The sequence below is a fragment of the Heptranchias perlo genome, chromosome 1, assembly GCF_035084215.1.
Source record: "Heptranchias perlo isolate sHepPer1 chromosome 1, sHepPer1.hap1, whole genome shotgun sequence".
In the NCBI taxonomy this organism is placed as follows: domain Eukaryota; kingdom Metazoa; phylum Chordata; class Chondrichthyes; order Hexanchiformes; family Hexanchidae; genus Heptranchias; species Heptranchias perlo.
This window is the reverse complement of record NC_090325.1, coordinates 145941399-145969152: the sequence shown is the minus strand read 5'-3', so window position 1 is coordinate 145969152 and position 27754 is coordinate 145941399. Positions and strand designations below refer to the sequence as shown.

Below are 27754 nucleotides of genomic sequence, written 5' to 3'. Positions count from 1 at the left end.
GGGAGGTGCTGTCGAAGAAGCCTTGGCGAGTTGCTGCAGTGCATCCTGTGGATGGTGCACACTGCAGCCACAGTGCGCCGGTGGTGAAGGGAGTGAATGTTTAGGGTGGTGGATGGGGTGCCAATCAAGCGGGCTGCTTTATCTTGGATGGTGTCGAGCTTCTTGAGTGTTGTTGGAGCTGCACTCATCCAGGCAAGTGGAGAGTATTCCATCACACTCCTGACTTGTGCCTTGTAGATGGTGGAAAGGCTTTGGGGAGTCAGGAGGTGAGTCACTCGCCGCAGAATACCCAGCCTCTGACCTGCTCTCGTAGCCACAGTATTTATATGGCTGGTCCAGTTAAGTTTCTGGTCAATGGTGACCCCCAGGATGTTGATGGTGGGGGATTCGGCGATGGTAATGCCGTTGAATGTCAAGGGGAGGTGGTTAGACTCTCTCTTGTTGGAGATGGTCATTGCCTGGCACTTATCTGGCGCGAATGTTACTTGCCACTTATCAGCCCAAGCCTGGATGTTGTCCAGGTCTTGCTGCATGCGGGCTCGGACTGCTTCATTATCTGAGGGGTTGCGAATGGAACTGAACACTGTGCAGTCATCAGCGAACATCCCCATTTCTGACCTTATGATGGAGGGAAGGTCATTGATGAAGCAGCTGAAGATGGTTGGGCCTAGGACACTGCCCTGAGGAACTCCTGCAGCAATGCCCTGGGGCTGAGATGATTGGCCTCCAACAACCACTACCATCTTCCTTTGTGCTAGGTATGACTCCAGCCACTGGAGAGTTTTCCCCCTGATTCCCATTGACTTCAATTTTACTAGGGCTCCTTGGTGCCACACTCAGTCAAATGCTGCCTTGATGTCAAGGGCAGTCACTCTCACCTCACCTCTGGAATTCAGCTCTTTTGTCCATGTTTGGACCAAGGCTGTAATGAGGTCTGGAGCCGAGTGGTCCTGGCGGAACCCGAACTGAGCATCGGTGAGCAGGTTATTGGTGAGTAAGTGCCGCTTGATAGCACTGTCGACGACACCTTCTATCACTTTGCTGATGATTGAGAGTAGACTGATGGGGCGGTAATTGGCCGGATTGGATTTGTCCTGCTTTTTGTGGACAGGACATACCTGGGCAATTTTCCACATTGTCGGGTAGATGCCAGTGTTGTAGCTGTACTGGAACAGCTTGGCTAGAGGCGCAGCTAGTTCTGGAGCACAAGTCTTCAGCACTACAGCTGGGATGTTGTCGGGGCCCATAGCCTTTGCTGTATCCAGTGCACTCAGACGTTTCTTGATATCACGTGGAGTGAATCGAATTGGCCGAAGACTGGCTTCCGTGATGGTGGGGATATCGGGAGGAGGCTGAGATGGATTATCCACTCGGCACTTCTGGCTGAAGATGGTTGCAAACGCTTCAGCCTTGCCTTTTGCACTCACGTGCTGGACTCCGCCATCATTGAGAATGGGGATGTTTGCAGAGCCTCCTCCTCCCGTTAGTTGTTTAATTGTCCACCACCATTCACGACTGGATGTGGCAGGACTGCAGAGCTTTGATCTGATCCGTTGGTTGTGGAATCGCTTAGCTCTGTCTATAGCATGTTGCTTCCGCTGTTTAGCATGCATGTAGTCCTGAGTTGTAGCTTCACCAGGTTGGCACCTCATTTTTAGGTACGCCTGGTGCTGCTCCTGGCATGCTCTTCTACACTCCTCATTGAACCAGGGTTGATCCCCTGGCTTGTTGGTAATGGTAGAGTGAGGAATATGCCGGGCCATGAGGTTACAGATTGTGCTGGAATACAATTCTGCTGCTGCTGATGGCCCACAGCGCCTCATGGATGCCCAGTTTTGAGCTGCTAGATCTGTTCTGAATCTATCCCATTTAGCACGGTGGTAGTGCCACACAACACGTTGGATGGTGTCCTCAGTGCGAAGACGGGATTTCATCTCCACGAGGACTGTGCGGTGGTCACTCCTACCAATACTGTCATGGACAGATGCATTTGCGACAGGTAGATTGGTGAGGACGAGGTCAAGTAAGTTTTTCCCTCGTGTTGGTTCGCTCACCACCTGCCGCAGGCCCAGTCTAGCAGCTATGTCCTTCAGGACTCGGCCAGCTCAGTCAGTAGTGGTGCTACCGAGCCACTCCTGGTGATGGACATTGAAGTCCCCCACCCAGAGTACATTTTGTGCCCTTGCTACCCTCAGTGCTTCCTCCAAGTGGTGTTCAACATGGAGGAGGACTGATTCATCAGCTGAGGGAGGACGGTAGGTGGTAATCAGCAGGAGGTTTCCTTGCCCATGTTTGACCTGATGCCATGCGATTTCATGGGGTCCAGAGTCAATGTTGAGGACTCCCAGGGCCACTCCCTCCTGACTGTATATCACTGTACCGCCACCTCTGGTGGGTCTGTCCTGCCGGTGGGACAGGACATACCCAGGGATGGTGATGGAAGAGTCTGGGACGTTGGCTGAAAGATATGATTCTGTGAGTATGTCTATGTCAGGCTGTTGCTTGACTAGTCTGTGGGACAGCTCTCCCAATTTTGGCACAAGTCCCCAGATGTTAGTAAGGAGGACCTTGCAGGGTCAACTGGGCTTGGTGTTTTGCCGTTGTCGTGTCCGGTGCCTCGTGGTCCGATGCCGGGTGGTCCGTCCGGTTTTATTCTTATTATGACTTTTCGTAGCGAGATTTTACAACTGAGTGGCTTGCTAGGCCATTTCAGAGGGCAATTAAGAATCAACCACATGGCTGTGGGTCTGGAGTTGTCCAAAGTGTCCAAATGGGTGTCGGTTGCAACTCACCTCAGTTTCCATGGGAGACACGTTCAGAAGCAGTTAAAATTATTTGTGTAGTTCAAACCAGAAAAATTTACCATCTTTAACTAGTTTAAATATCTCAATGGGCCCTTCAAATATCGGCCGGCCGGCACTTCCGGATTTCAGAAGCGCGTGCGCACCCAGATGCGTCTGGGTCAAATCTGGAACTCGGCAGTTTGGAGTCGGGATGTGGTCCCGCTCCCAAAACTATATTTTCACAGCCCACCCGTCCCCAACCCATCTGTACTTTGGGGTTAAAATTTATCCCCAGTCTTTGATTCCCAGGTCATTTTGAGCTTGATCAATCTCTGATCACTATTCACCTTCTAATTGCAGTCCATTGTCTGGGTCATGAGCAAATCAGGTCAAGATAGGTACTGGCTCTTGTGGCTTCATTGTCTTAGAGTCATGAAGTTGTCTTGCATTACACTGACTGAAAAACATTTGGATTTTCCCAGTTTATACGTACTCTCAAATTAAAATAACTCATTCTCTTTGTACACCAAAACTGTCTTCCTTCAAGTGCTGACCTGTGTAGCATACCCCAATGTAAGCTTGAATTTTTTTTTCATACGAGACAACCAGCTGAAGTAATTTTAAAGCCTGCCCCCTTCTACAGGATCAACTTCACTTACTTCCCAGATGACCCTGACATCGAGCTACACCACCACCTTTACTGTGCATTCTGTCTCTTCTGAACACGCTTTATCCCTGAACGCTAAGTTAATTTCCATCCTCTGGATTGAGCTAGCTTGGTCATTCCTTCAGTTCTGGCATCTTTTCTAATACCTCTAGCATTCAAACAAATACATATTGTAGTTACAACCTTTCATGTCCTCTAATGTCTATTTCCGATCTCCAGTTTGTGTATCTCTTTGGTTATTGTTGCTCCTACCCAACTGTTGCCTACCTTTTGAGCTTTCATCAATCCAGTCTGTGATATGGTTCTCTCCCACCACCAGTTGAAATGATTTTCGACTGCTGGCTGTATGTTCTATAGAAGTTTCTTTGCATCTCTTGTACCAGTCCTTTTATTCTGAAAGTCTTGGTCATTTATTTATGAAGGTGGCACTGGTATTACACAATGTTACCATCCATTTATTTACAGCCTCAATTTCCTCGAACTTACCTTTTTTCCCCAAACATCAAGAGCTAGAGAACATTACACATGTCGCCCATTTTTTTTGCTAATGTGCAGAACATTACACTTGTCCATATTAAATTTAATCCACAATTGTGCTACTCATCAACATATTTTATCAACTGTTCTTCTTAGTTTGGTATCTGCCAATTGGCACTAAGTTTCTGAATACAAATTGGTGATGTAATTTAGAAGCAGTTGTGGCCCCAAGTCCTGGGGCACTGCACTCAGCACTCCTCTACCCCGCAACATAATCTCTCAAAACAAGTATTTGCTGTTTTCTTCCATTCAGCAATTTCTTATCCATTCCCAAGATGTATCTCGAAGCACCACAGCTTTGAGTTTAGTTAGTAACCTTTTGTGTAGAACTTTGTCAAATGCCTTTTGGAAGTCTAGGTACACCACATCATAGGACTTTCTACAGTAAATGTGGGATGTCACTTCCTCTAAGAAGTCAAGGAGGTAGATCAGGCAGGGTTTTCCCTTGTGAATCCAAGTTGACTTGCTGTTTACAAGATTATTATTGTACTGATAACCCTCAAGTTTTCTCCTGCTAATCACATCTATTATTTTACATGGTATTGAACTAAGACCAATGTGTGTGTAGTTGCATACATTTACTTTGTCACCCTTTATGAAAATTGGCATGTTAATCTGCTTCCAGTATACTGGTACCTCCCAAGTGTTCATCAACTCTCTCATGATCGCCATTGTTTCACAAATCTCTCCCGTCTCTTTTTGTAGTCTGGAATAAATATTGTTTATCCCTGGGGATTTGATTGTTTTGAGTCCCTTTAGCCTGCAGTCTTTGTTTCCTCCAATCTGCTTACCCGATGTTAACTGTTTTGGGGGAAGGGAAAGTTGAGACGAGGAGAGTTAAGATGAATCCTGTTTGGGGAGACATGCCCAGATCACTATTAGCCTCTTGGCAACCAGAAGATTTTGGCAATAAGAATGGAAGCAGGCTGTTCACGCCCTCGGTGAAATGACATGGAGCCCAGAAACAGGGAAGGAAGAGAAGAAGCGTATATGGCCTTCATTGGAAGGTACTCAAAAAGGTAGGTCTTTTTGACTCTTCATAAATCTGAATACTCCTCCAACAAGCCACTCCCTCACTGGACATTATAGAAAGAGGAACTACATGCTGTAACCTGATGGAGTTCAGCTTAGCTCACTGTTCAGTAAGCCTAAAGGGTGGGGGGATGGAAGGAAAAGAAAGCAAGAGAGAGAGAGAGAACAAATCTGGGAAAAGATGCAGCCAATAAGAGAAAAAAGTGATTTCTTCTACTTGCCATTATATAGCATTAGACATCAGACAAAATAATTCAAACAGGTAATTCGTCTCTCCCACGCAACAAATCATCAGCTACAGTGGATAAGGACTGCTCATCCCTTTACGTGAAACTGTATGGAGCCCAGAAACTTTTACAGGGCAGAAGTGATGGTACCAGAACCTTGCTACACATTTTTTTAAAAAGAGGGTTCTAATCAAAATTAGAAGAAAACTACACCACCAGGATAGAAAGCTAGAATCCAGAATGTGCAGTCCATTATGATTCTGGCTAATATTCAGGAGAAACAATGGAGGCAAATCATGAAAAAATCTCTTGTAGATGGTTAGGTTGCCCAGAACTATACTTTATTGTCCCTTGGAACACACAATCACCACCTAAACCAGAGTGTTCTACTGTTAGCGGCTCTACTTTATCTCTGGGAAACTAGGCTTACCACCCCTTCAAGGTGCATTATACTGAAGCACTCCCTTTCTGTAATTATATGCTGAGCTCAATGACATTTCCACTGTCAGTACTAGATTTCCAGTCCATTTAAACATGGACACAGATGCTCTCCCAAGTCAATGAATTCTTTTTAATAATACTTGATCAATCTTCCAACATACTAAGGGAATGAAAACACTCACTGGGACAAGATCCAACTCTACCCATCTCCCAGGTGAGTTACACATCCTCTAGGGAATACATTTTAGTATAGGTAATAGTAACTAGATATTAAAATACCATGATGCTTTCCTGACCCTCCATGATTTGGAGTCGTTTTCACCCGATTAATTAAGCATCGTAGGGAAAAAATGGTATAGACAACATTGCATGAGGCAATACAGCGGTCTGTTACGCTATTACATTTCTGGAACAACTACAGGTTGAGAGTCTGCTTTATGCTAAAGAAGATAGAGCTTACCCATACTGCTCAGTGAGAATGAAACTGCTCCATTACCTAGTGATTATAGAGCCATTTCACTCTCGAGGTCTACGCTTTTATCACGAAACTGCCTCAGTCTTAGTGTGTAGTGGTAGTAGAAAACAGATAAATTAAATCAAGTATTTGATGTGCCACTATTTCACCCATCACACTTGATCCAAATCCTACAAACAGCCTTTTTAGGAAACTCAAAAAAAAAGGATTCTACCAACTAGAAATAATTAATGTAGATTCAATTGAAGTGGCTACAAGGTAACCCTTACATCTACATTGTTAGAGCGTTGTAGATATAGTGGAGTTTAAAAGCCTGACATGCCTGTTCCCAAACATCTCCCCAGTCATGGCTTAACCTTACGCAAGACTCAACTTGCAACTTCACATTCTGTATCATTTCCAGAATAGACAACCAAATACCCACAGAATTGAGTCTCTAGAAAAGAATGTCCAATTAATCGGTTATACATTCAATGAAGTGCATGAAAGTTTAAGATTACCACACAACCCTTTCCTTCCCAACTACAGAATAGTTTTCAGGTACAAGCTCCTCTGGTTTAGACTTTAGCTAAGAGAGGCTTGTCTGTCAGCACACACCTGAACATGATTTCAGTTGCAGCAGACAAGCTACATCCCCAGGTGCCTGACTCGAAGACACAGTCCCACCTATTCTAAAGTGTCCAGTTTTAGAATCTGTAAATTATACAGTATTATTGGAATTTGGATCCATAACTTCACTGGGGAAAAAATTCCAGAACGATCAGCCCTTTGTTGGGACCTTAAATTATAGTGGAGGTATGCTCAGTAGATGGCATAAGTATATTCCCAAAAACATGATAATTTGGTTTAGCAGCTCCCCCAGGAAAGAAAGAGATACAATGTTTCCATCTCACCTCACCTCACTGAAGGGATGCAAGGAACTACCAAAGTACTTTTCTCCCCCTCCCAAGCAATGAGCGTGTACTGCAGAATTTTTTTTAAAAATCCTTCAAAATCCATGAACTATTATTGGATGTCCTGTAACTCACTAAGTTAACAATAAATTAATAAGGAGACACTGTTTTCTGACTGGAGTGTAATAACACATAATATATTGTGCTGCTGCTCAGGAGGAAGAACTGTGTTTAACCTCATCTGTCCTTTTAAGGCCAAAGTCCATTTGCTGTAAACACGCACAGCCAAGGTCGATTGAAGGCCAACTACTGTTGCTGAGGAAAGTTTGTCGATTGGCAGCTGCTTGTAAATTCCTGGCTCAGTTTTTGCTACAATTCCATCTTTGAATTTTATACACTTTGTTGCCATCCCATTTTCAAAGGCTTCTATTTCTAACATGGATCAATAATTTATAGAACTAGGTCTTGGGACAATCCCTGGAAGTTCTCTTGCACGCAGGAACTTGGAAAATATTCTTAGTTTACACCAAAAAATATAAATCTTTGAAGATGAAGTTCAAAAAACTTGTGTAAATTAATATATTCAAAAGCCAAAGAATTATTATATTACTAAAAAAAAGTGAACTGAGATCATTTGAAGGTTGTATCAGATCTGCAGTGTTTTAAGTGGCAGGTTTCTGGGGGGAAAAGCATACGGTTCTTTTCTCCTGTCTTCAAGGAATTTGCTGATTTTGATAATACCCATGGTGCATTTATAGTGCAAGTGAAGTCGCAACTTTAGGTTAAGTAAATGCAAAAGAATCAAAAATAGACCAATTTATTTAGTCAATTTTGGCCAAAAGTAGAACAATAATTTTACTTGAGAAAAGTCATTCCAATCAAAAATAATCTCAATATGTTTAAATAATCCATATTTAACATGTCAGTAGATATTGTATGCTCAAACGTTGAACAGTGACCTCCCTACTAAAAATCAAGAGGACCCATCCCAAATCATTCTCAGTTCAAACATCCATTGATTCTTAAATCATGCAGAGTAGGCCTTGTGACAGGAGTCGGTCCTATTTCAAAGAATCATAGGAGGCCATTCGGCCCATCAGTTTGTGCCGGCTCTTTGAAAGGGCTATCCAATTAGTCCCACTCCCCATAGCCCTGCAATTTTTTCCTTTTCATGTATTTATTCAATTCCCTTTTGAAAGTTATTATTGAATCAGCTTCCACCACCCTTTCAGGTAGTGCATTCCAGATCATCATAACTCAGAGTAAAAAAAATCTCATCTCTCCTCTGGTTCTTTTGTCAATTACCTTAAATCTGTCTCCTCTAGTTACCAACCCTTCTGCCAGTGCAAACAGTTTCTCCCTGCTTGCTCTATCAAAACCCCTCATAATTTTGAGCACCTCTATTAAATCTCCCCTTAACCTTCTCTGTTCTCAGAACAACCACCCCAGCTTCTCTAATCTCTCCACATAACTAAAGTCCCTCATCCCTGGTACCATTCTACTAAATCTCCTCTGCACCCTCTCCAAGGCCTTGATATCCTTCCTAAAGTGGGGTGCCCAGAATCGGACACAATACTTCAGCTGAGGCCTAACCAATGATTTATAAAGGTTTAGCATAACTTCCTTGCTTTTGCACTCTATGCCTCTATTTATAAAGCTAAAGGTCCCATATACTTTAACAGCCTTATCAACTTGTCCTGCCACCAACAAAGATTTGTGTATCTAAACCCCCAGGTCTCTCTGTTCCTGCACCCCGTTAAAAATTGTATCATTTAGTTTATATTGCCTCTCCTTATGCTTCCTTCCAAAATGCATCACTTCACATTTCTCTTCATTAAATTTCATCCGCCATGTGTCTGCCTATTTCACTAGTCTATCTATGTCCTCCTGAAGTCTGCTGCTATCCTCCTTGTTTACTACATTTCCGAATTTTGTGTCATCAGCAAACTTTGATATTATGTCCTGTATACCCAAGTACAGGTCATTAATATATATCAAAGAGAGCAGAGGTCCTAATACCGACCTCTAGGGAAAACCACTGTATACTTCCCTCCAGTCTGAAATACAACAGTTTATCACTACTCTCTGCTTTCTGTTCCTTAGCCAATTTCTTATCCACGTTACCACTGCCTCTTTAATCCCATGGGCTTCAATTCTGCTAACAAGTCTATTATGTGGTACTTTATCAAACACCTTTTGAAAATAGAGATAAACAACCACACTACCCTCATCAACCCTCTCTATTACTTCATCTAAGAACTCAATCAAATCCTCTGCACTCTGTATTCTGCTTGATTCTCTACTCTATTATGAATCTGACATTTATCATAAGTCTCCTTTTCCTGTTTCATTTTAATCTTAATTTCTTTAGCCATTCAGGGAGCTCTAGCTTCGGATGCCCTTCTTTTCCCCCTCATAGGAACGTGTCTTGTCTGTACCCAAACTATCTCCACTTTGAAGGCCTCCCATTGCTCATTTACTGTTTTATCTGCTAATCTTTGTTTCCAATCCACCTGGGCTAGATCCCTTTTTAGCTCACTGGAATTAGCCCTCTTCCAGTTAAGTTAGGTTATAGCCTTTCATTTAAATTGTAGCAAGGCCAGGACTCTGCAATTTAAAAAAAAATAGAAATCACAGCTTCTGTATATTCAATTATTTATTGTCCTTCTTTGCTCGAGAGCAGCATACATATACAACTGTCTGGAGGAGTTACACATCAATGACAAAGTTAAACTGGTTTCAGTTTGCTATTTTCTGAAAGGGATTTATATTGTCTGTGGACTTTGTTGGGGGGGGGGGGTTGGGAGGGAGGTGGAGGCGGGGGAAAGGAGATGAAGCAAGTGCACTGATTTTGTCTGCAACATAGATGCTATCTTCAGAGGACAACCCACCTAATTTATATTCCTTACTTGCAGACAGTACCACCGCATTGGGGCAAACTGGCTACTTCTTCAGGCAATCTTTGCAAGGTCACCATTGACAGCAAGATGCACAGCAGTTATCTGTACTGGCTATCCCATCACAGGATATCACACTAGGAAAGCTAGCGCCTGTGACAAGACATGAAAGGCTTCTTTTGGCACAGCGGCCTTAAGATTGCTACTCATCTTAAGTTCACTTACTTGTATGTCCAAGTAACTGCAGCAAGGTGGAATGCAATGGAGCTTGAAGCACCGGGGTTACAGATTTCCAAGGCAGTTAGAAGGACTTTAAATATTAAAACTTAGTTTAAAATATCAAAAACAGTTTGAAGTAAGACTTTATCTCTTGATTTAACTTGCTTCTGTGTACCTTTCTTTCTTTAGCCTCAAATATATATTTCTGCCTATCAGAAAACATATTTTTCTGCCTATTGGAGATAAGGGAATACATTTTTAACTTGTGCCCAAAGTGGACGCGAAGCAGGTGAGGCATCCACTGTGCCTGTTGGACTCCGATGCCGTAAGGAAGCTACCTTTTACGGTGAGCATGAGTAGTGTGTTGGGAGAGGGTCCTAACTGCAATAGGCCTATTTTAGCCATTCAAGCAATTCGTTTGCAAAAGATGTGTGCCTAAAAGAGTCAATGCTCATTTTCAAAAGGGATTACAATTTGAAAATAGGAAAAACACGATAGCTTGCTCACCTAATTTTGCATAGCGAGAGCCCGAATACATATTTACAGGGGTTCTCCCATTTGTCCATCTTAACTTTGCTGGAAGAGCCATGGAAATCCTGTAAAAAATGGCACTTACGTCTTTTCTGTGGGGCTTCCACAGTGCTGCCTCCAAAATTAAGGTGATTAAGCAGGAGAACCCCTGTGGAAACTCACCCCATTATACTTAATATAAAAAAGCAGAGGAAAAAAAAGGTATGTAGGCCTGAGTGTACATTAAGAACGGTAAACCAGTGGTCTTCCCAAATGAATAAGGTATTTGTACCCATGAATTAGCTAGGTATAAACTACTTTTTTGCAAGACTTTAATAAAAAACACCAAAACCAGAGTGTAGACTTCAGCTCAAAGACTAATTTCCAACCAAGAGAAAAATCCAATCTGCTATTGCACATTTGGTCTTTATCATATGCTTTTAGTAATTAACATTCTGTCTGGACTGCATATAGATTGACTGAGCCACCTACCAGGACTTTCTACTCGTTTGTAGTGGTATGGATTAATGCAGACCTCTTTCTGCTTTGAGCCAAATGGAAATTCACAACACTCTAGTGGTTTCAGTTCATGATGACTTTGAAGATCCGGCCAACGCCACACACGACAGTAAATTACATGCGGTAGGCCCTTTCGATGTGATACCTGAAGACGACCATCTAGAGAGCGGGGAATAGTGACACAATTACTAGGCTGACCCGGACTGCTTAACGCCTTCTCCAACTCCTCCATAGCTCCCTTTTTCTTCTTCAGTTTTTTCACTAGTGCATCAACTGCTTTTTCAGCCCACTTTTCTTCCTCATCTCCTTGCTTCCAGCCCAGTAGGCGTTTCACAGCTGGGCTGGTGAACGAGAACAAGCTTGCCATTGTCATCTCGACCAGTTTTTGAAGTCAATAGCAGGACGCTATTGGGTACAAGAAACCAACAGTAGTTCTGAACGAGTGGTTTTAAAAAGGAATACTGTTTTAAGCATCAAACCCACTGTCTTGAGATATGAAATTCTGCTGTGTACTTTTAGCAGGATTGTCCCAAGTCTAGCTTTAAAAAAAAATCCACAGGCAAATAGAATCTCAGTTCTGCGTTGGAATGTGTTCAGATATTTTTCTTCTGGATCTAAGAAAAAAACGAGAGAGTGGAAAGTTAGGCTAAAAGAAAATTCATGTTCAATGTTAATTATGTAATCAGTCCCAACTTGAATGCCTCAATGTATTTTCAAGGTAGCTTGCACTACTACATAAAGGACTTGGTATTTACAGTTTTCAAGTGCAAAATTTTTATGCTAACGAGCTAGAACTGCAGCCATCAAGCCGACTAAACATCAGAATACAAGACTCAACTTGCATAAATTAACTAGATCCAAATTCCATTTTGGTTCCATGTTATTATTCATAGTTTATTAAAAACTTTTTAATGTCTTGTAGCAAAATATATAAAGTATTTACACCTACACTGAAATTCTTGAAAAAAAAGATGCTTCTAAGTCAACCTGGCTACTCAGCTGCATATATATCTAATTACTTGTAGACCTAAAGAAATTTCATGTCGTTTGTTATCCTCTCATTGTCTTTGCCTCCAAAACACCAGTAGAGACCTCTTAATATTGCAGTCTTTCTACTAAAATTTGTAAAATTGCAAAGAAATGCAAGGACAGATTTTGGACAAGTTTTTTTTTCTGTCCAACTTGACAAAGATAAGAAGTGATCAGATATACTTGAGTTCTTCACAAGAAAGAAATACAATATTTTGACCTTGGCTGAACAGCGGTGATAACATTCAATCATTCTGGATCAGTACTGGTTTTCTTCCTCTCTCCCAATCCCTGCTTTCCTTATGCCATTCATCAAGCAAGAGGGTATGCAACCAGATCAGTCAGTACTTGCAACTGTGAGGATTAATTTTGAACCTAGACTTAGAAAAATGAGACTAACTGGCAGATGATAAAGGGCCAAAAACTTCAGACTCCCATACAGTAAATTAAAACTAATACAGCATCTAAAAAAATAGCTTACCCTCTACAAAATCTGACAGTCTGCAAATACATTATTTTGACATAGGCACAACTACATCCCTTTTCCAGTTCCTTTTAGTTGACTAATTATATTCCAAGACAAGATGAATACCAATTGCAAAAGATCAACAAGTCAGAACTGCCTGAGCCAATAAGGGCTCGCTCAAATTACTGCTTCCACCAAGCCGATCAAAGAACCAGAGGGAGAAAGAGAAGAGGAAGATAATTTGTGGTTCCAACCAGTCCACTTGATGGTCTGGCTGCAATATTCTGGAGCAAAATGTCAAGCAGTTTACAGATGCTAATAATGATTCATTATTATGGATTCTGAAGTGAGCTAGTTCAGACTTCTAACAGTGGATTCAAGGAGTTAAACTGAAAAAACCCAGGGCAGTAACAATGCTTTGCCTCAAGATAGAGCCAGTAGGCTTTACAAACTAGATTCATTAAATGCTAATACACTAGTAGTAAATCAATATGGTAGTTTATTTATGGGGAGGGCTTTGGCTCAGGACAGTTTGATTTCCTAAACCAAATTCTCTCCACGAGAAAGATTCTCTCATCAATAATGTGAGCGCACCTAAAGTTTTAAAAGAAATAGGGCATCGTGGAGCCAGGGCACGGGCTGCACAAACCTTTAACCACTGTACTTCAGCCACAAGAGCCTCAAGCAGCCCCGGTAGTTGCTGGTTACCACTCCTGGTCTACTGCAGCACACATTTGAAGAACAGTACATACAGGAACAAATGTTCTCAGAGCACAGCATGTGCTTAATTGTTGCAAAAGTTTTATTTATGGAGCAGAGTACATGTTTACATCTACAAACAAACTTAGGGACAGTGATTTGCCCCCAGGACTGCGGTGTCAATGTGTACTTTTAGTTTGACCAACTTTTGAACATACTTTTGTAATTCCTTAAAAAAGGTTAAATAAAAATTTTACAATCAATTGGAATGGATTGGGTTTTTGTTTTGATTCCCCTAACATGCACTTGACTATACTGTGGTGCTTTTTCCTCTTGATAAACTGACAAATTGGAATGCTAATCATCCAATTGGTGCTTTCATTTATGGTCAGATCCAACAGTGGTTGGATCAAACACAAATTATTCTCCCTTGCATGCACCACTTGTGAAGATGAATCACTTTCCTGAATCATAAAGTCAGTCAGGACGCTCCATTTCTCTGGTAATCAACATTATGTTTCTCTTCAGGAACCAATTAAGGATTTGTATCGTCAATCTGAAAGAGGTGATTGTATGCTTTGTTGCTGGCTAAAGGATTACACTGGTTTCTATGATTTCCCTTCATCGTGGTTTTCCCTGATGGTAAAGGCTATGAGATGTTCACAATATTAGATGTTGCAGGTAATTGTTGGAACACAGGATGAAGAGTTCCCAATCAGAAATTCTAAAGCCTGCTTCTCCAGGCCTTCAAATAGGTCAAATTTAATGTTGGGCAGAATAGTAAAGAGACATCACTCCTTTGTTTAGAAGTGGGACGAGGAGATATATTAGAATGTTTTTTAAAAAAAACAGCTTGCAGAAAAGGGTGGTTGGTCAATCGGGTCCACGAACAGAAACAAAATCAGAAAATCCTGGAAATACACAGCAGCTCAGTCAGCATCTGTGAAGAGAAGATAGGTTATTGTCTCAGGCAGAACGCTTCTTCTGAAGTAATAGGAAATATGTCTAATAGTATCCAGGTGACAGAGCAATATTGGGGGCTGGGGACAGCAAGATAGATATTTTATTTATACAGACAGCTATTAGTATAAGTGTGACAGACTACATTCGTTGGACAGAGAATTTATAACAGGAGCAGTAAACAAGATTAAAATATGAAGCAAGAGGGGAATGGAAAACTTCACATTGGCTGTTCTGGAGAAGAATGTGTCTCATTTCACAAAGTGCTCCTATTCAAGGGTAGAGCAAGGAAGGAGTGGAAGGGACAAGAAATAGACACAACTGACATATTCCCTTTTTAATTTGAATGCTTGAATTTTTAAAGGAGGTTACAAGATAAATAACACCATCCTAAACAACTGACAGGATGTAGCAGTCATTTTACTGGGGCAGGAAGAGGTTACAACTACAACTGGCATTAGGCGAGACCTATATGTCTGGCATTGATAAAAACATTGTTTCTTCTCTCCCCCTTCCCTTCCCCATCCCCAGTCAGGAGGAATGGGAAAGGAAAATAGTTATCAACTGCAAATTAAGTTTTGTGAACTTATAACTGGAAATAAAAAGTACATCAAGTACTCATTTATCACACTCAATTGTAGAGGTTGAGTTCTCCTTTAAAATACTTCTGACTAACAAGGATCATCTGTGTACAATGGCACAGAGCAAGTGAAGTGTAATCTACAAGGGAATGGGATACCCAGCTGCAATACTTTCATTCGACAGGCACTTGCACTGTCTGCATGCTAGTCACCACAAAGCAATTACCCCTCCCCTAACTACATTTGTACATGAAATATTCATGATGTAAAAGGAACCTAGATCTATGCCCAGCTGCCACCAGAAATGGCTGGCTATTTAATTACAGCAGTGATTGATGCCAAAACAGTCATAAAAGCCGAGGAACTTTATCTAATTTCAGGTGAGAGTTATGAGTAGCAAATATAACGCACAAATAGTCATAGATGATAACTTCTAACAAGAACTACATATTTTTATTTCAAACAAACTAAACATTTAACATTAATTTTTCTTTAACAAAACTGTTTTCGTGGAGGAGTAACATCTATTTAAAGCTTTTGATGTACTCATGGGTTATCAGTTGAAAATAACAATTATGGTCAATTGTATCTAAACAAATAAAAAGGGCAATCATCATGAGCTGCAAAGCAAATTATTTTAGGAGCATTAGTTTATTTTTTTTAAATGTCATTTATCATATATGTAAAGGAAATACTGGTAACTCACAGCCAAAGTGAGGTTTCAGCCGTGAGATGCAATGGAACTTACAAATTAAAAATATTTAGTTACTGCTTTAATGCTATGCAATATGCAAGCCTGCTGAAAGGAGAGAGCAATAAAGCTGTAATGTGCAATTGAATAGTCCAATCAAAACAGTGAGCTCCCTTAGTAGTTCAGCTCATTAAAACTGAGTAGTTGAGCCGTACAGACCAAGAATGTACACTGTTCAATCTCTCACGTTCAATCTCTCACCTACCAAGAGTTAGATCATGGTAGGCCAACAATAGACCCAAGCTCCTCCTGAGGGGAATAAATCAGCCAGGAAAGAATCAATATCTTCAAGAAGAATGAGGGGAGAAAAAGGAAATAAATAAAAACAAACTAATGTGTGTCAGCAAGGTGTGATCAATCAATGGGTTATAGTGACCACAGAGATACATTTCTAACCAAGATTTATAGCGAGGAAGTATAAAGAATAGCAAGACTTGCTGAATACTTCTCCATTCTCCACCAATTTACACCTTTCTTGAAAAGTTTCACTTTTGATTGGGCACCCTTCATTACTTTGCCCAAGTAGCTATATTTTCTCTATCTCCCTCAATGGAGGCTATTTGATTGCAGGGTCCAACACAGCTAAATCCAACCCTGTCTTCACTTAACGTTTGTATAGGCTGGATGTCATTCAGGAGCAGGAACTCTCGTCCTTTTTTCTCCCCCCAATTTAGAGTTTGAGGTTAATTGTAGTGCCCCAGCTGATACCAACTAACAGCAGACCAGCTCTGTGGGGATCAATTACCCATGTGATAAACTTGCTAATATAGTTTTTTTTAAATGCAAAGTGAAAATAATTACTTCAATTAAATATAAATTTCTCCTGGAGAAAATCAATGCAACACTTTAAACATCAAGACTAGCAGTTCAGTGCCTCTCTTTCAGTAGTGGCTTTATATAAAAACTTGACATTTTGGATTATTTGGTACTACAAGCTTAAATATTAACCCTAATTATTAAAACAAGCCTCAGCCTACAGAAATACAATTAACAATTGGACAATTAAAATACAAACTGTAATGATAATTCTACCTACATACACAGATTGGGAACAAGCAATGAGCAATGATTCATGAAGGAAAAATATGTTCCCAAGCTAACCAGCTAACGTGGAACCATTATACGCTTCATGTGAGCAACTTTCCAAACTGTAATGTGATTTATACTTCCATCATTAACAATGGAAACATATTTATGGAAGATAGCCTTGCAATGACGATATGTTGTCCCGTTACACTTACCCATTGTTGCATAATGCTCAAGGGAACATTCCAAGTGGAATTTTGTTTCTTAAATCACTTCCTCCCCAGCAAAAACAATGATTTTTTTTACAGGTGTAGTGTAGAAATCACCGGCTACATTGAGAACTGCGGTAGAGTTTCAAAATAAGACCTTTGTACTAATTTTTCTAAAGATTTAACGATCAAATTTCAGAACAATGTGATAAAATAAAGGAGGCAGGGCAAGCGAGGGAGAGGCAGAGAGCGACTGGCCCCCACCGAGGGCAACAGGCACACCGAGACAGAGGGCGACAGAATGTCCCAAGGCACTTCACAGGAATGTTATCAAATAAAATCTGACACCGAGCTATATAAGGAGATATTAGGAGAGGTGACCAAAAGAGGTGGGTTTTAGGGAGATTCTTGAAAGGAGAAGAGATAGAGAGGCAGAAATTTAGGGAGGGAATTCCAGATCTTCGGGTCCAGGCAGCTGAAGGCACAGCCACCAATGGTGGAGAAATTAAAAGCAGGGATGAACAAAAGTCCAGAATCAGAGGAGTGCAGAGATCTCAAAGGGTTGTAGGGCTGGAGGAGGTTACAGAGATAGGGAGAAGCGAGGCCATGGAGGGATTTGAAAACGAGGATGAGAATTTTAAAATTGAGGCATTGCCGGACCGGGAGCCAATGTAGGTCAGCAAGCACAGGGGTGGTGGGTGAACGGGATATGGGCAGCAGTGTTTTGGATGAGCTCAAGTTTATGGAGGGTGGAAGTTTACAAACTAAAATCGAACTCGGAATTCAACAGTATAAAAAGGTGACCTTAGTTTTGTTAACAGTAACAGCAAAAACTTGCACGTAACGAGCAGCTTTAATGTAGAATAGCATCCCAAAGCACCTGAGCCAAAGAAGGGCAGATTAAAAGAGAAAGAGATGGGTTTTAAAGAGGGAGAGGGAGGTGGAGGTAGAGAGGCAGAGGAATGAGGCCATAGAGTCAAGGATGTATCCTTGGTGAACTCTGGAGGTGACCGTGCAAGAATGGGAAGAGAAGGCATTGCTAGAGATGTCTGACTGCAATTAGATAGGCAAGTAAAGGGCAGACTCATGGAGCTAGACAATGGAAGAGAGGAATTGAAGAATGATGTCGTGGTTGACTATCAAAGGCTGCAGTGAGGTCAAGAAGAACAAGGAGGGTTAAAGTAGCTTGGTCACAGTCGCAGAGAATGTGATTCGTGACATTGGTTACTGAGCAATTATGTGTAAAAGTGAAGGGTTTTGATTGGCAGTAAAGTGTTGCATTTGTCACATTCTACAGACATGGTATAAAAAGCATAAATTATTCTGAGTTGCCATGAAAACTACAAACTCATTTAAATGGCTCCCAAATACAGGACCCCTTAAAAAAAATGAAAATATTGGATAGTGCCTCTGTAACTTTAAACTCAGTTTAGGTGCAAAGCCTACAACTTCTGGTTTTCTCCAAAAAAGAAAAACAGTATTGTATTCTCATCCCAGTTTTACAAGGCCTGGGATCAAACATAACCCTTTGAAATGTCAATTTTTTTTAAATACACAAACCACTCCTTCAATGGGATCAGGAACTTAGTCAAATCAAACGTTCTAATAGGATTTTGCTAAATTCTTTGCAAGTCATAACACATTTAGGATTTTTTGGTGAATTAATCTGCTTACAGGTGAGACTGTAGTGCAACCTCGAAGTTTCATAATTACTGTTGGCAAGCTTATTTAAAAAAATTATACTGCAACTTTCTAAATCTGCCAGTCAGTTTAACCTTGGTGGTGGGGAAGCTTTTAGAAACAATAATCTGGGACAAAATTAATAGTCACTTGGACAAGTGTGGATTAATAAAAAGAAAGCCAGCACGGATTTGTTAACGACAGAGTGTTTAACAAACTTGATTGAATTTTTTGATGAGCTAACAGAGAGGGTTGATGAGGGCAATGCGGCTGATGTGGTGTATATAGGCTTTCAAAAGGCGTTTGATAAAGTGCCACATAAAAGGCTTGGCAGCAAAATTGAAGCCCATAGAATAAAAGGGGCAGTGGCAACATGGATACGAAATTGGCAAAGTGACAGGAAACAGGGAGTAGTGGTGAATGGTTCTTTTTGGGACTGGCAGCAGTTATACAGTGGTATTCCTCAGGGGTCGGGTACTAGGACCACTGCTTTTTAAAAAAAATACGTTAATGACTTAAACTTGGGTGTACAGGGCACAATTTCAAAATTTGCTGATGACACAAAACTTGGAAATGTAGTGAACAGTGAGGAGGATAGTAATAGACCTCAAGATGACAGAATGCATGGAAACATGGCAGATGAAATTTAATGCAGAGAAGTGCGAAGCGATACACTTTGGCAGGAAGAACGAGGAGACAATATAAACTAAATGGTACAATTCTAAAAGGGGTGCAGGAACAGAGATACCTGGGGGTATATGTACACAAATCTTTGAAGGTGGCAGGACAGGTTGAGAAAGCGGTTAAAAAAGCATACAGGATCCTGGGCTTTATAAATAGAGGCAAAGACTACAAAAGCAAGGAGGTTATAATGAACCTTTATAAAATACAGGTTCGGCCGCAACTGAAGTATTATGTCCAATTCTGGGCACCACACCTTAGGAAGGAGGTGAAGGCCTTAGAGAGGGTGCAGAAAAGATTTACTAGAATGGTTCCAGGGACGAGGGGCTTCACTTACGTGGACAGATTGGAGAAGCTGGGGTTGTTCTCCTTAGAGCAGAGAAGGTTAAAAGAAGATTTGATAGAATAGTTCAAAATCATGAAGGGTTTAGATAAAGTAAATAAAGAGAAACTGTTCCCGTTGGTGGAAGGGTTGAGAACCAGAGGACACAGATTTAAGGTGATTAGCAAAAGAACCAAAGGCGACATGAGGAAAATTTTTTTTGTGCAGCGAGTACTTATGATCTGGAATGTGCTGCCTGAAAGGGTAGTGGAAGCAGATTCAATCGTGGCTTTCAAACAGGAACTGGATAAATACTTGAAGGGAAAAAATTTGCAGGGCTACGGGGAAAGAGCGGGGGAACGGGACAAACTGGAATGCTCTTACAAAGAGCCGACACTGGCTCGATGAGCCAAATGGCCTCCTTCTGTGCTGTAACCATTCTATGATTCTATATGCATATAGCCTTGAGGCAAATTTCCAGATTCAATGGACTATAGCCAGCTATTTCCTGTTAAAATGCAGTCATCTGCTCGCCCCATTTTTAGTACAATTGCCACGATTCCTTTCCCAATGGCGTATGCATTTCAAACCAGCTTCATAAATTAATCAATCAGTCACTGTGTACTTGAAATGCTTCAAGAACACATGGAATACTGTAAAAAAAAATAATCTTCAGCTCAACATTCAAGTCTCCTGCACTCCTTGAAAAAAAATGCTAAATCAATCTCAGTGCATGATCAAACCATATGGAAATGGCCCCTTCCTATCTTTTCGTGAGCAGTTTTTCCCTCTCAGACAACCTGGATAAACATATAGCTCACGTCATGGAGGTTCAGTATTCTCAGTAAAATCAGTTTCAGTAGCCCTATTTCCAACAGATGCACATAAGTTACAGGTATCAACTGGAACTCCAGAGAGGAGGAGGAGTTGCATTCTTGATTAGGGAGAACATCACGGCAGTAGTGAGAGGGGATATATCAGAGAGTTCGCCCACTGAGTCTATATGGGTAGAACTGAAAAACAGGAAGGGCGAGATCACTTTGATAGGGTTGTACTACAGACCCCCAAATAGTCAACGGGAAATTGAGGAGCAAATATGTAAGGAGATTACAGACAGCTGCAAGAAAAATAGGGTGGTAATAGTAGTGGACTTTAACTTTCCCAACATTGACTGGGACAGCCATAGCATTAGGGGCTTGGATGGAGAGAAATTTGTTGAGTGTATTCAGGAGGAATTTCTCATTCAGTATGTGGATGGCCCGACTAGAGAGGGGGCAAAACTTGACCTCCTCTTGGGAAATAAGGAAGGGCAGGTGACAGAAGTGTTAGTGAGGGATCACTTTGGGACCAGTGATCATAATTCCATTAGTTTTAAGATAGCTATGGAGAATGATAGGTCTGGCCCAAAAGTTAAAATTCTAAATTGGGGAAAGGCCAATTTTGATGGTATTAGACAGGAACTTTCAGAAGTTGATTGGGAGAGTCTGTTGGCAGGCAAAGGGACTTCTGGTAAGTGGGAGGCTTTCAAAAGTGTGTTAACCAGGGTTCAGGGTAAGCACAGTCCTTATAAAGTGAAGGGCAAGGCTGGTAGAAGTAGGGAACCTTGGATGACTCGGGAGATTGTGGCCCTAGTCAAAAAGAAGAAGGAGGCATATGACATGCATAGGCAGCTGGGATCAAGTGGATCCCTTAAAGAGTATAGAGATTGCCAGAGTAGAGTTAAGAGAGGAATCAGGAGGGCAAAAAGGGGACATGAGATTGCTTTGGCAGATAAGGCAAAGGAGAATCCAAAGAGCTTCTACAAATACATAAAGGGCAAAAGAGTAACTAGGGAGAGAGTAGGGCCTCTTAAGGATCAACAAGGTCATCTATGTGCAGAACCACAAGAGATGGGTGAGATCCTGAATGAATATTTCACATCGGTATTTACGGTTGAGAAAGGCATGGATGTTAGGGAACTTGGGGAAATAAATAGTGATGTCTTGAGGAGTGTACATATTACAGAGAGGGAGGTGCTGGAAGTCTTAACGCGCATCAAGGTAGATAAATCTCCGGGACCTGATGAAATGTATCCCAGGACGTTATGGGAGGTTAGGGAGGAAATTGCAGGTCCCCCAGCAGAGATATTTGAATCATCGACAGCTACAGGTGAGGTGTCTGAAGATTGGAGGGTAGCAAATGTTGTGCCTTTGTTTAAGAAGGGCGGCAGGGAAAAGCCTGGGAACTACAGACCTGACATCTGTAGTGGGTAAGTTGTTGGAGGGTATTCTGAGGGACAGGATCTACAGGCATTTGGAGAGGCAGGGACTGATTAGGAACAGTCAGCATGGTTTTGTGAGAGAAAAATCATGTCTCACGAATTTGATTGAGTTTTTTGAAGGGGTAACCACGAAGATAGATGAGGGCTGTGCAGTAGACGTGGTCTACATGGACTTCAGCAAAGCCTTTGACAAGGTACCGCATGGTAGGTTGTTACATAAGGTTAAATCTCACGGGATCCAAGGTGAGGTAGCCAATTGGATACAAAATTGGCTTGACGACAGAAGACAGAGGGTGGTTGTAGAGGGTTGTTTTTCAAACTGGAGGCCTGTGTCCAGCAGTGTGCCTCAGGGATCGGTGCTGGGTCCGCTGTTATTTATATTAATGATTTGGATGAGAATTTAGGAGGCAAGGTTAGTAAGTTTGCAGATGACACCAAGATTGGTGGCATTGTGGACAGTGAAGAAGGTTATCTAGGATTGCAACGGGATCTTGATAAATTGGGCCAGTGGGCCGATGAATGGCAGATGGAGTTTAATTTAGATAAATGTGAGGTGATGCATTTTGGTAGATCGAATCGGGCCAGGACCTACTCCGTTAATGGTAGGGCGTTGGGGAGAGTTATAGAACAAAGAAATCTAGGAGTACAGGTTCATAGCTCCTTGAAAGTGGAGTCACAGGTGGATAGGGTGGTGAAGAAGGCATTCAGCATGCTTGGTTTCATTGGTCAGAACATTGAATACAGGAGTTGGGATGTCTTGTTGAAGTTGTACAAGACATTAGTAAGGCCACACTTGGAATACTGTGTACAGTTCTGGTCACCCTATTATAGAAAGGATATTATTAAACTAGAAAGAGTGCAGAAAAGATTTACTAGGATGCTACCGGGACTTGATGGTTTGACTTATAGGGAGAGGTTAGATAGACTGGGACTTTTTTCCCTGGAGAGAAGGTGGTTTAGGGGTGATCTTATAGAAGTCTATAAAATAATGAGGGGCATAGATAAGGTAGATAGTCAAAATCTTTTCCCAAAGGTAGGGGAGTCTATAACGAGGGGACATAGATTTAAGGTGAGAGGGGAGAGATACAAAAGGGTCCAAAGGGGCAATTTTTTCACTCAAAGGTTGGTGAGTGTCTGGAACGAGCTGCCAGAGGCAGTAGTAGAGGCGGGTACAATTTTGTCTTTTAAAAAGCATTTGGACAGTTACATGGGTATAGAGGGATATGGGCCAAGTGCAGGCAATTGGGACTAGCTTAGTGGTATAAACTGGGCGACATGGACATGTTGGGCCGAAGGGCCTGTTTCCATGTTGTAACTTCTATGATTCTAGTCTGATATGCTGGAGTTCCCAGTGCTTTGGAATCTGCCCCATTTAGATTAAGAGCCACCAACAGCGAGCGAGAAATAACTGCACCATAAACCCGCACATACAAGGAGCAAATGGCATAAAGTAGTTGACCACAAATTACAAATATTAAAATTTGCAAAATATAGAGTGTTATGGGGGGGGGGGGGGGTAGAGAGGGCCAGAGAGAAAGCGGGGGGGGGTTGCGCGCGAGGGGCAGCCAGGAAGGACGAGAACGAAAATGAAAATACAGGAAGAGGAAGGAGAAATTATATGGTGCCTTTGCAACCTCAAGATACCTCAATTACAACCAATTACTTTTGAAGTTTATTATTTTGTAAACATATGCAACAGCTGGTTTGCATACAGCTGGACCCACAAGCAATAATGAGATAAACGTAGTTAATCTGTATTGGTGGTGCTGGCTAGGACACTGGGTGCATTATCTGCTCTTCAATAAAGTGCCAAAGCCTTTTTGTTGATAAAGGCCACCCAAATATGCAGTTTAATGCCTCGTCCAAAAGACGGCTCCTCTGACAATCCAGCGCCACTTTGGTACTGCATCGATATGTCAGCCTAGATTTGGTGCTCAAATCTTGGTGCTGGGCTTGAACCCATGCTCTTCTGATTCAAAGCCAAGAATACCAATCTGACACTTACAAGTAGTCTAATCTAAGAATAGACATTTTGTGTAAAACTCCCCTAATGCATCAAATGGGATTGCTGCCAACAAGCCCATCATGTCTACTCATAAAAGTCACTGAAAACAGACGGTCTTTTCCATCTGTTCCTAGACAGCTTCTGACATAGTTTTAAAGCCCTGTCACCTAGCTAATGGTGGGGCAGCAGGTGTGGACACAGTTCATGTCAAAATCCTAAAAGCTGCTCAAGGCAAGGTTATGGGTGCAGGGGGAAAAGAAAAGGAAGGGAAAGAGAGGGCAACAGGAAATGGCTATGATTTTGGAGGGTAGTGCAGGAACCACCAACTTGCCTTGGAGCTGGTGAAAAGAATTCTATTTTAGGCATGTACACCCTCTGTATTCCAAAGTGCAGCTGTAGCTTCTTTAGCAAGATCCTAGTGAGGCTGAGTATTATCAAGGAGGCCCACACAGTAATCAGAAAGATACAAGCTGTGAAATGTGTAATGCACGTTGTGGCTTTATAGAATATCAAAAGGCTCAAGGCAAGTCTACTTATATTGCTTTCATTGATTTTTGTAAGGCTTTTGAGCTAGCAATTTGAAGTTAGAAAGTATGGCATGATCTGTGCAAGGGTAGATGAGAGGAACTCATTGAGCCACTCTTCAAAGCGGAATGAGGCTAGATTTTCTTATTTGATGGAGGGGTGTCTCGGTCGCTTTCACAGTTGATAACGTGTTATTGGCCGATTCAGCTGGGATCCTAGTACACTTCACCATCTTCAATAAGCTCACCAGGAGGATTTGGCATGTGTCCCTAAATAAAGTATTATGACATTGCACTGACAGAAGATACAAGGTGCATTTTTCCTATTTAAAAAACAGGGGTCCTAATGGATCGTTCTTCCCAATGGTGTTAAGAGGTGAAGAACACTTTGGTTTTCCTCATCTTTCTTTAATGACAGCAAATCGCAATGATTATACATGTTTCCAAACAATTCTCCTTCATGGCTGAGAATTCAGAGGCATGTAACAGAAGAGCTTCCTCTAACTCTCATACAAGATCCAGGACCAAGCTACAAGATGGATTTATGGCAAAAGGAAAAATGTTTGCAGGGAAGGAGGGCTCTAACCTGCATGGATCTGTCACAAAGTACCTGGAAGGTATGTTAGCCCTACAGCTGGTAGGTATCTTTGCTAAAGTCCAACTACTCCCTCACCTCCAGCTCTGACACCCATGTTTCCAGTAAAATCTCACATCCCAGCTGTTCCTTCTGGTACGCCCTCAATCTTCACCACTTCAAGTACTAAGGGCACATGTATGAGCATATTTGGCTGACAAGTAGCTTAGCTATCCATTGCCCAATCTGACCTTACCACATCAAGATCCAGCAGGCCTCCTTCTCCTCTGTCAAAACGGCCCCCTACTCTAGGATCATCCCAGAGGCCCAGGTAACACTGAGCTCCTTGTCATTACAAACTTCAAAACAGCTATAATCACTCCTTCAATCAACCCACTGTCGTAACCTCTGTCCTTACTAACTACTGTTCCATCTCCAACTTTCCTTTCCGTGTTGCTTCTCAGAACTATGCCCAGCTCATTGCAACTCCATCTGTATCTCTCACATCAGGTTTCTACTTCCTCTCTTCCCCCACCACTATGCTGAAACAGCGCTAACCAAAGTCACAAACACTCTGACTACGAACTTAGAGCATGATCCCCTTCGTTCTCCTTGACTTTCCGTAGCCTTCCACGCAATCCTTCTCCAATGGCTCTCCTCCGTTGACTAGCTCCAATGGGACTGGCTGTGCTTGGTCCCACTCCTTAACTGTCCAATTATAGTCAGAATTTCTCTAGCAATCACTTCTCTTCCCACCCCAACACCATCATCTCCCGAATCCCACAAAGGTACATTAGCCCCCTCCTCTTCCTCATGTACATGCTACCCCTATGCGACATCATCTGCATACATGGAGTCAGCTTCCACGTGTACACTGATGACACCCAGCTCTACCTCCATTACCTCTCTTGACCCCTCCACTGCCTGTGCTGTCAGACTGCTTGTCCAACATCCAGTCTTCAAGAGCTTTAATTTCAACTAAACATTGGGAAGACCAAAGACATCATCTTCAATCCCCACTGAAAACTCTTCCCCCTTCGCGACCGACTCCATCCCTGACCATTGTCTCAGAATGAACTAGACAGTATGCGACCTCAGCATCCTGTTTTGACCCAGAGCTGAACTTTGAATCTTTTATCCTCTCCATCACAAAGACCGCCCCTACTTACACTCATTACATCATCCATCTCCGTCCCCTCAGCCCACCCTTCATTCGTGTCTGTCACCTCCAAAATTGACTACTCCAACAGTCTCATTCTCCCACCCATAAACTGAAACCCATCCAAAACGCTGCTGTCCATATCCTATCTTGCACCAAGTCCCACTGGCTCCCAATCTTACCAACACCTCAAATTTAAAATTCTCATCTTTGTGTTTAAATCATTATGGCCGTGCCCCTCCCCATCTGTCTAACTTCCTCCAGTTCTATAACCCCCATCCCCCCACCCCCAAAAGAACTCTCCATTCCTCCAACTCTGGTCTCTTGTACAACCCACCTTCCTTTGCCCCACCATTAGCAGTCACACCTTCAGCCACCTCAGCCCATTCTGAACCCCCCTCTCTAAAGATTCTCCTTAAAACTCACCTCTTTGCCCAAGCTTTTGGTCACCTAATCTCTCCCTCTTTGGCTTGACATCTGCTTCCCTTCCTGTGAAACACCTTTTCTACAGTAGGGGCAATATATCAATGCATGTTGTTGGGACAAGAACTGCTGTAAAGTGTTACTAAGAGGGGAGGTAAGAGAACAGGCACTCAGAGTTTAGTTCCAGGGAGACAAATAAAACACTGAAGTTGAACTGCTGGAACCACCATTTGATGGATTATCTTGTGCACCCAGGCTATTGTCAGGAATATGGTGGCAATGCACTTACATTTTTACGGTTGAACTGTGCTGCTCAACATGCCATTCGTGAGGAGTTCCCGATACCCACTGTCCATCTAGTGAGAGCTCAAACCCATGCTGGATCTTTGTCTAATGATCAAATAATGACTACCCTTCCTGTGGTCATCAGGATGTAGATAAAGCACTAGGTGATCGACGTTAGGAACCAAGTCAGCCCTCTCTGAGGGACTCAAACCTGGTATCACAGCCAGACTGGTCTGAAGTATTCTAAGGCACTGTTAAAAACTGACCAGCCTGTCGGGCTCACTAATGGAACCTGTAGAGGAAGAATGATCATGTGGAGGGTGGGAGGGGTGCTGGCTACTTTCTCACTCAGCTCCAGATAATCCTCATGGGTAGGATGGCCCTTGCTGAACCAGCAATGGTGATAGCTTTGCAGTTCTCTATGCATGATTTTAGCTAGTTAAACTCCAGCATTACCACTGCACGCACTTGGGGGTCTAAGTTTTGGCTCTGCCAATCAAAGCTCTCTGGACGTGGGTAAGCAGGGCATACTCCTACAGGGAGACAGCATTTACTCCATGTAAGGCAACTGGAGAAGCTGAACGAGAATAAGGACTTTAAAATTGAAGAAAAAGTGCCTACAATCGGCAAAGAAAAATCATTAAAAACTCTTGTGCATTTTTCTAAATAAACAAAAGGGATACTTGGGGTTAAGGTATATTGTTGGAGCAGAGCAGAGGGAACTTGACTTTGCAACTGATCCATGCTCCACCTGACCTGAGAGTGCTCACTCGGTGTCAAAAGTAGAAGTGTGTTTCATTTCTATTGTAGGCGTGAAGAAAACTGAGGGAGTGTCACATTCACACTTCTCTAAAGTGTGGCTTTGAAAGCAGCTGTTAAGTGCGTTGATGTCTACCATCTTTGCCAGAGAATGGTGCACA

At 42.2% G+C, this 27754-nt stretch overlaps 1 protein-coding gene across 1 annotated transcript in view; it reads right to left on the bottom strand.

The window, feature by feature from the left end:
• smad1 (SMAD family member 1) overlaps nt 1-27754 on the bottom strand; it is a 97925-nt gene that overhangs the window by 57308 nt on the left and 12863 nt on the right. The window contains exon 2 of the mRNA XM_067992315.1: nt 11174-11814. Coding sequence (XP_067848416.1) covers nt 11174-11573 — 400 coding nt within the window. The 5' untranslated portion in view covers nt 11574-11814. The remainder of the gene's footprint in view (nt 1-11173; nt 11815-27754) is intronic.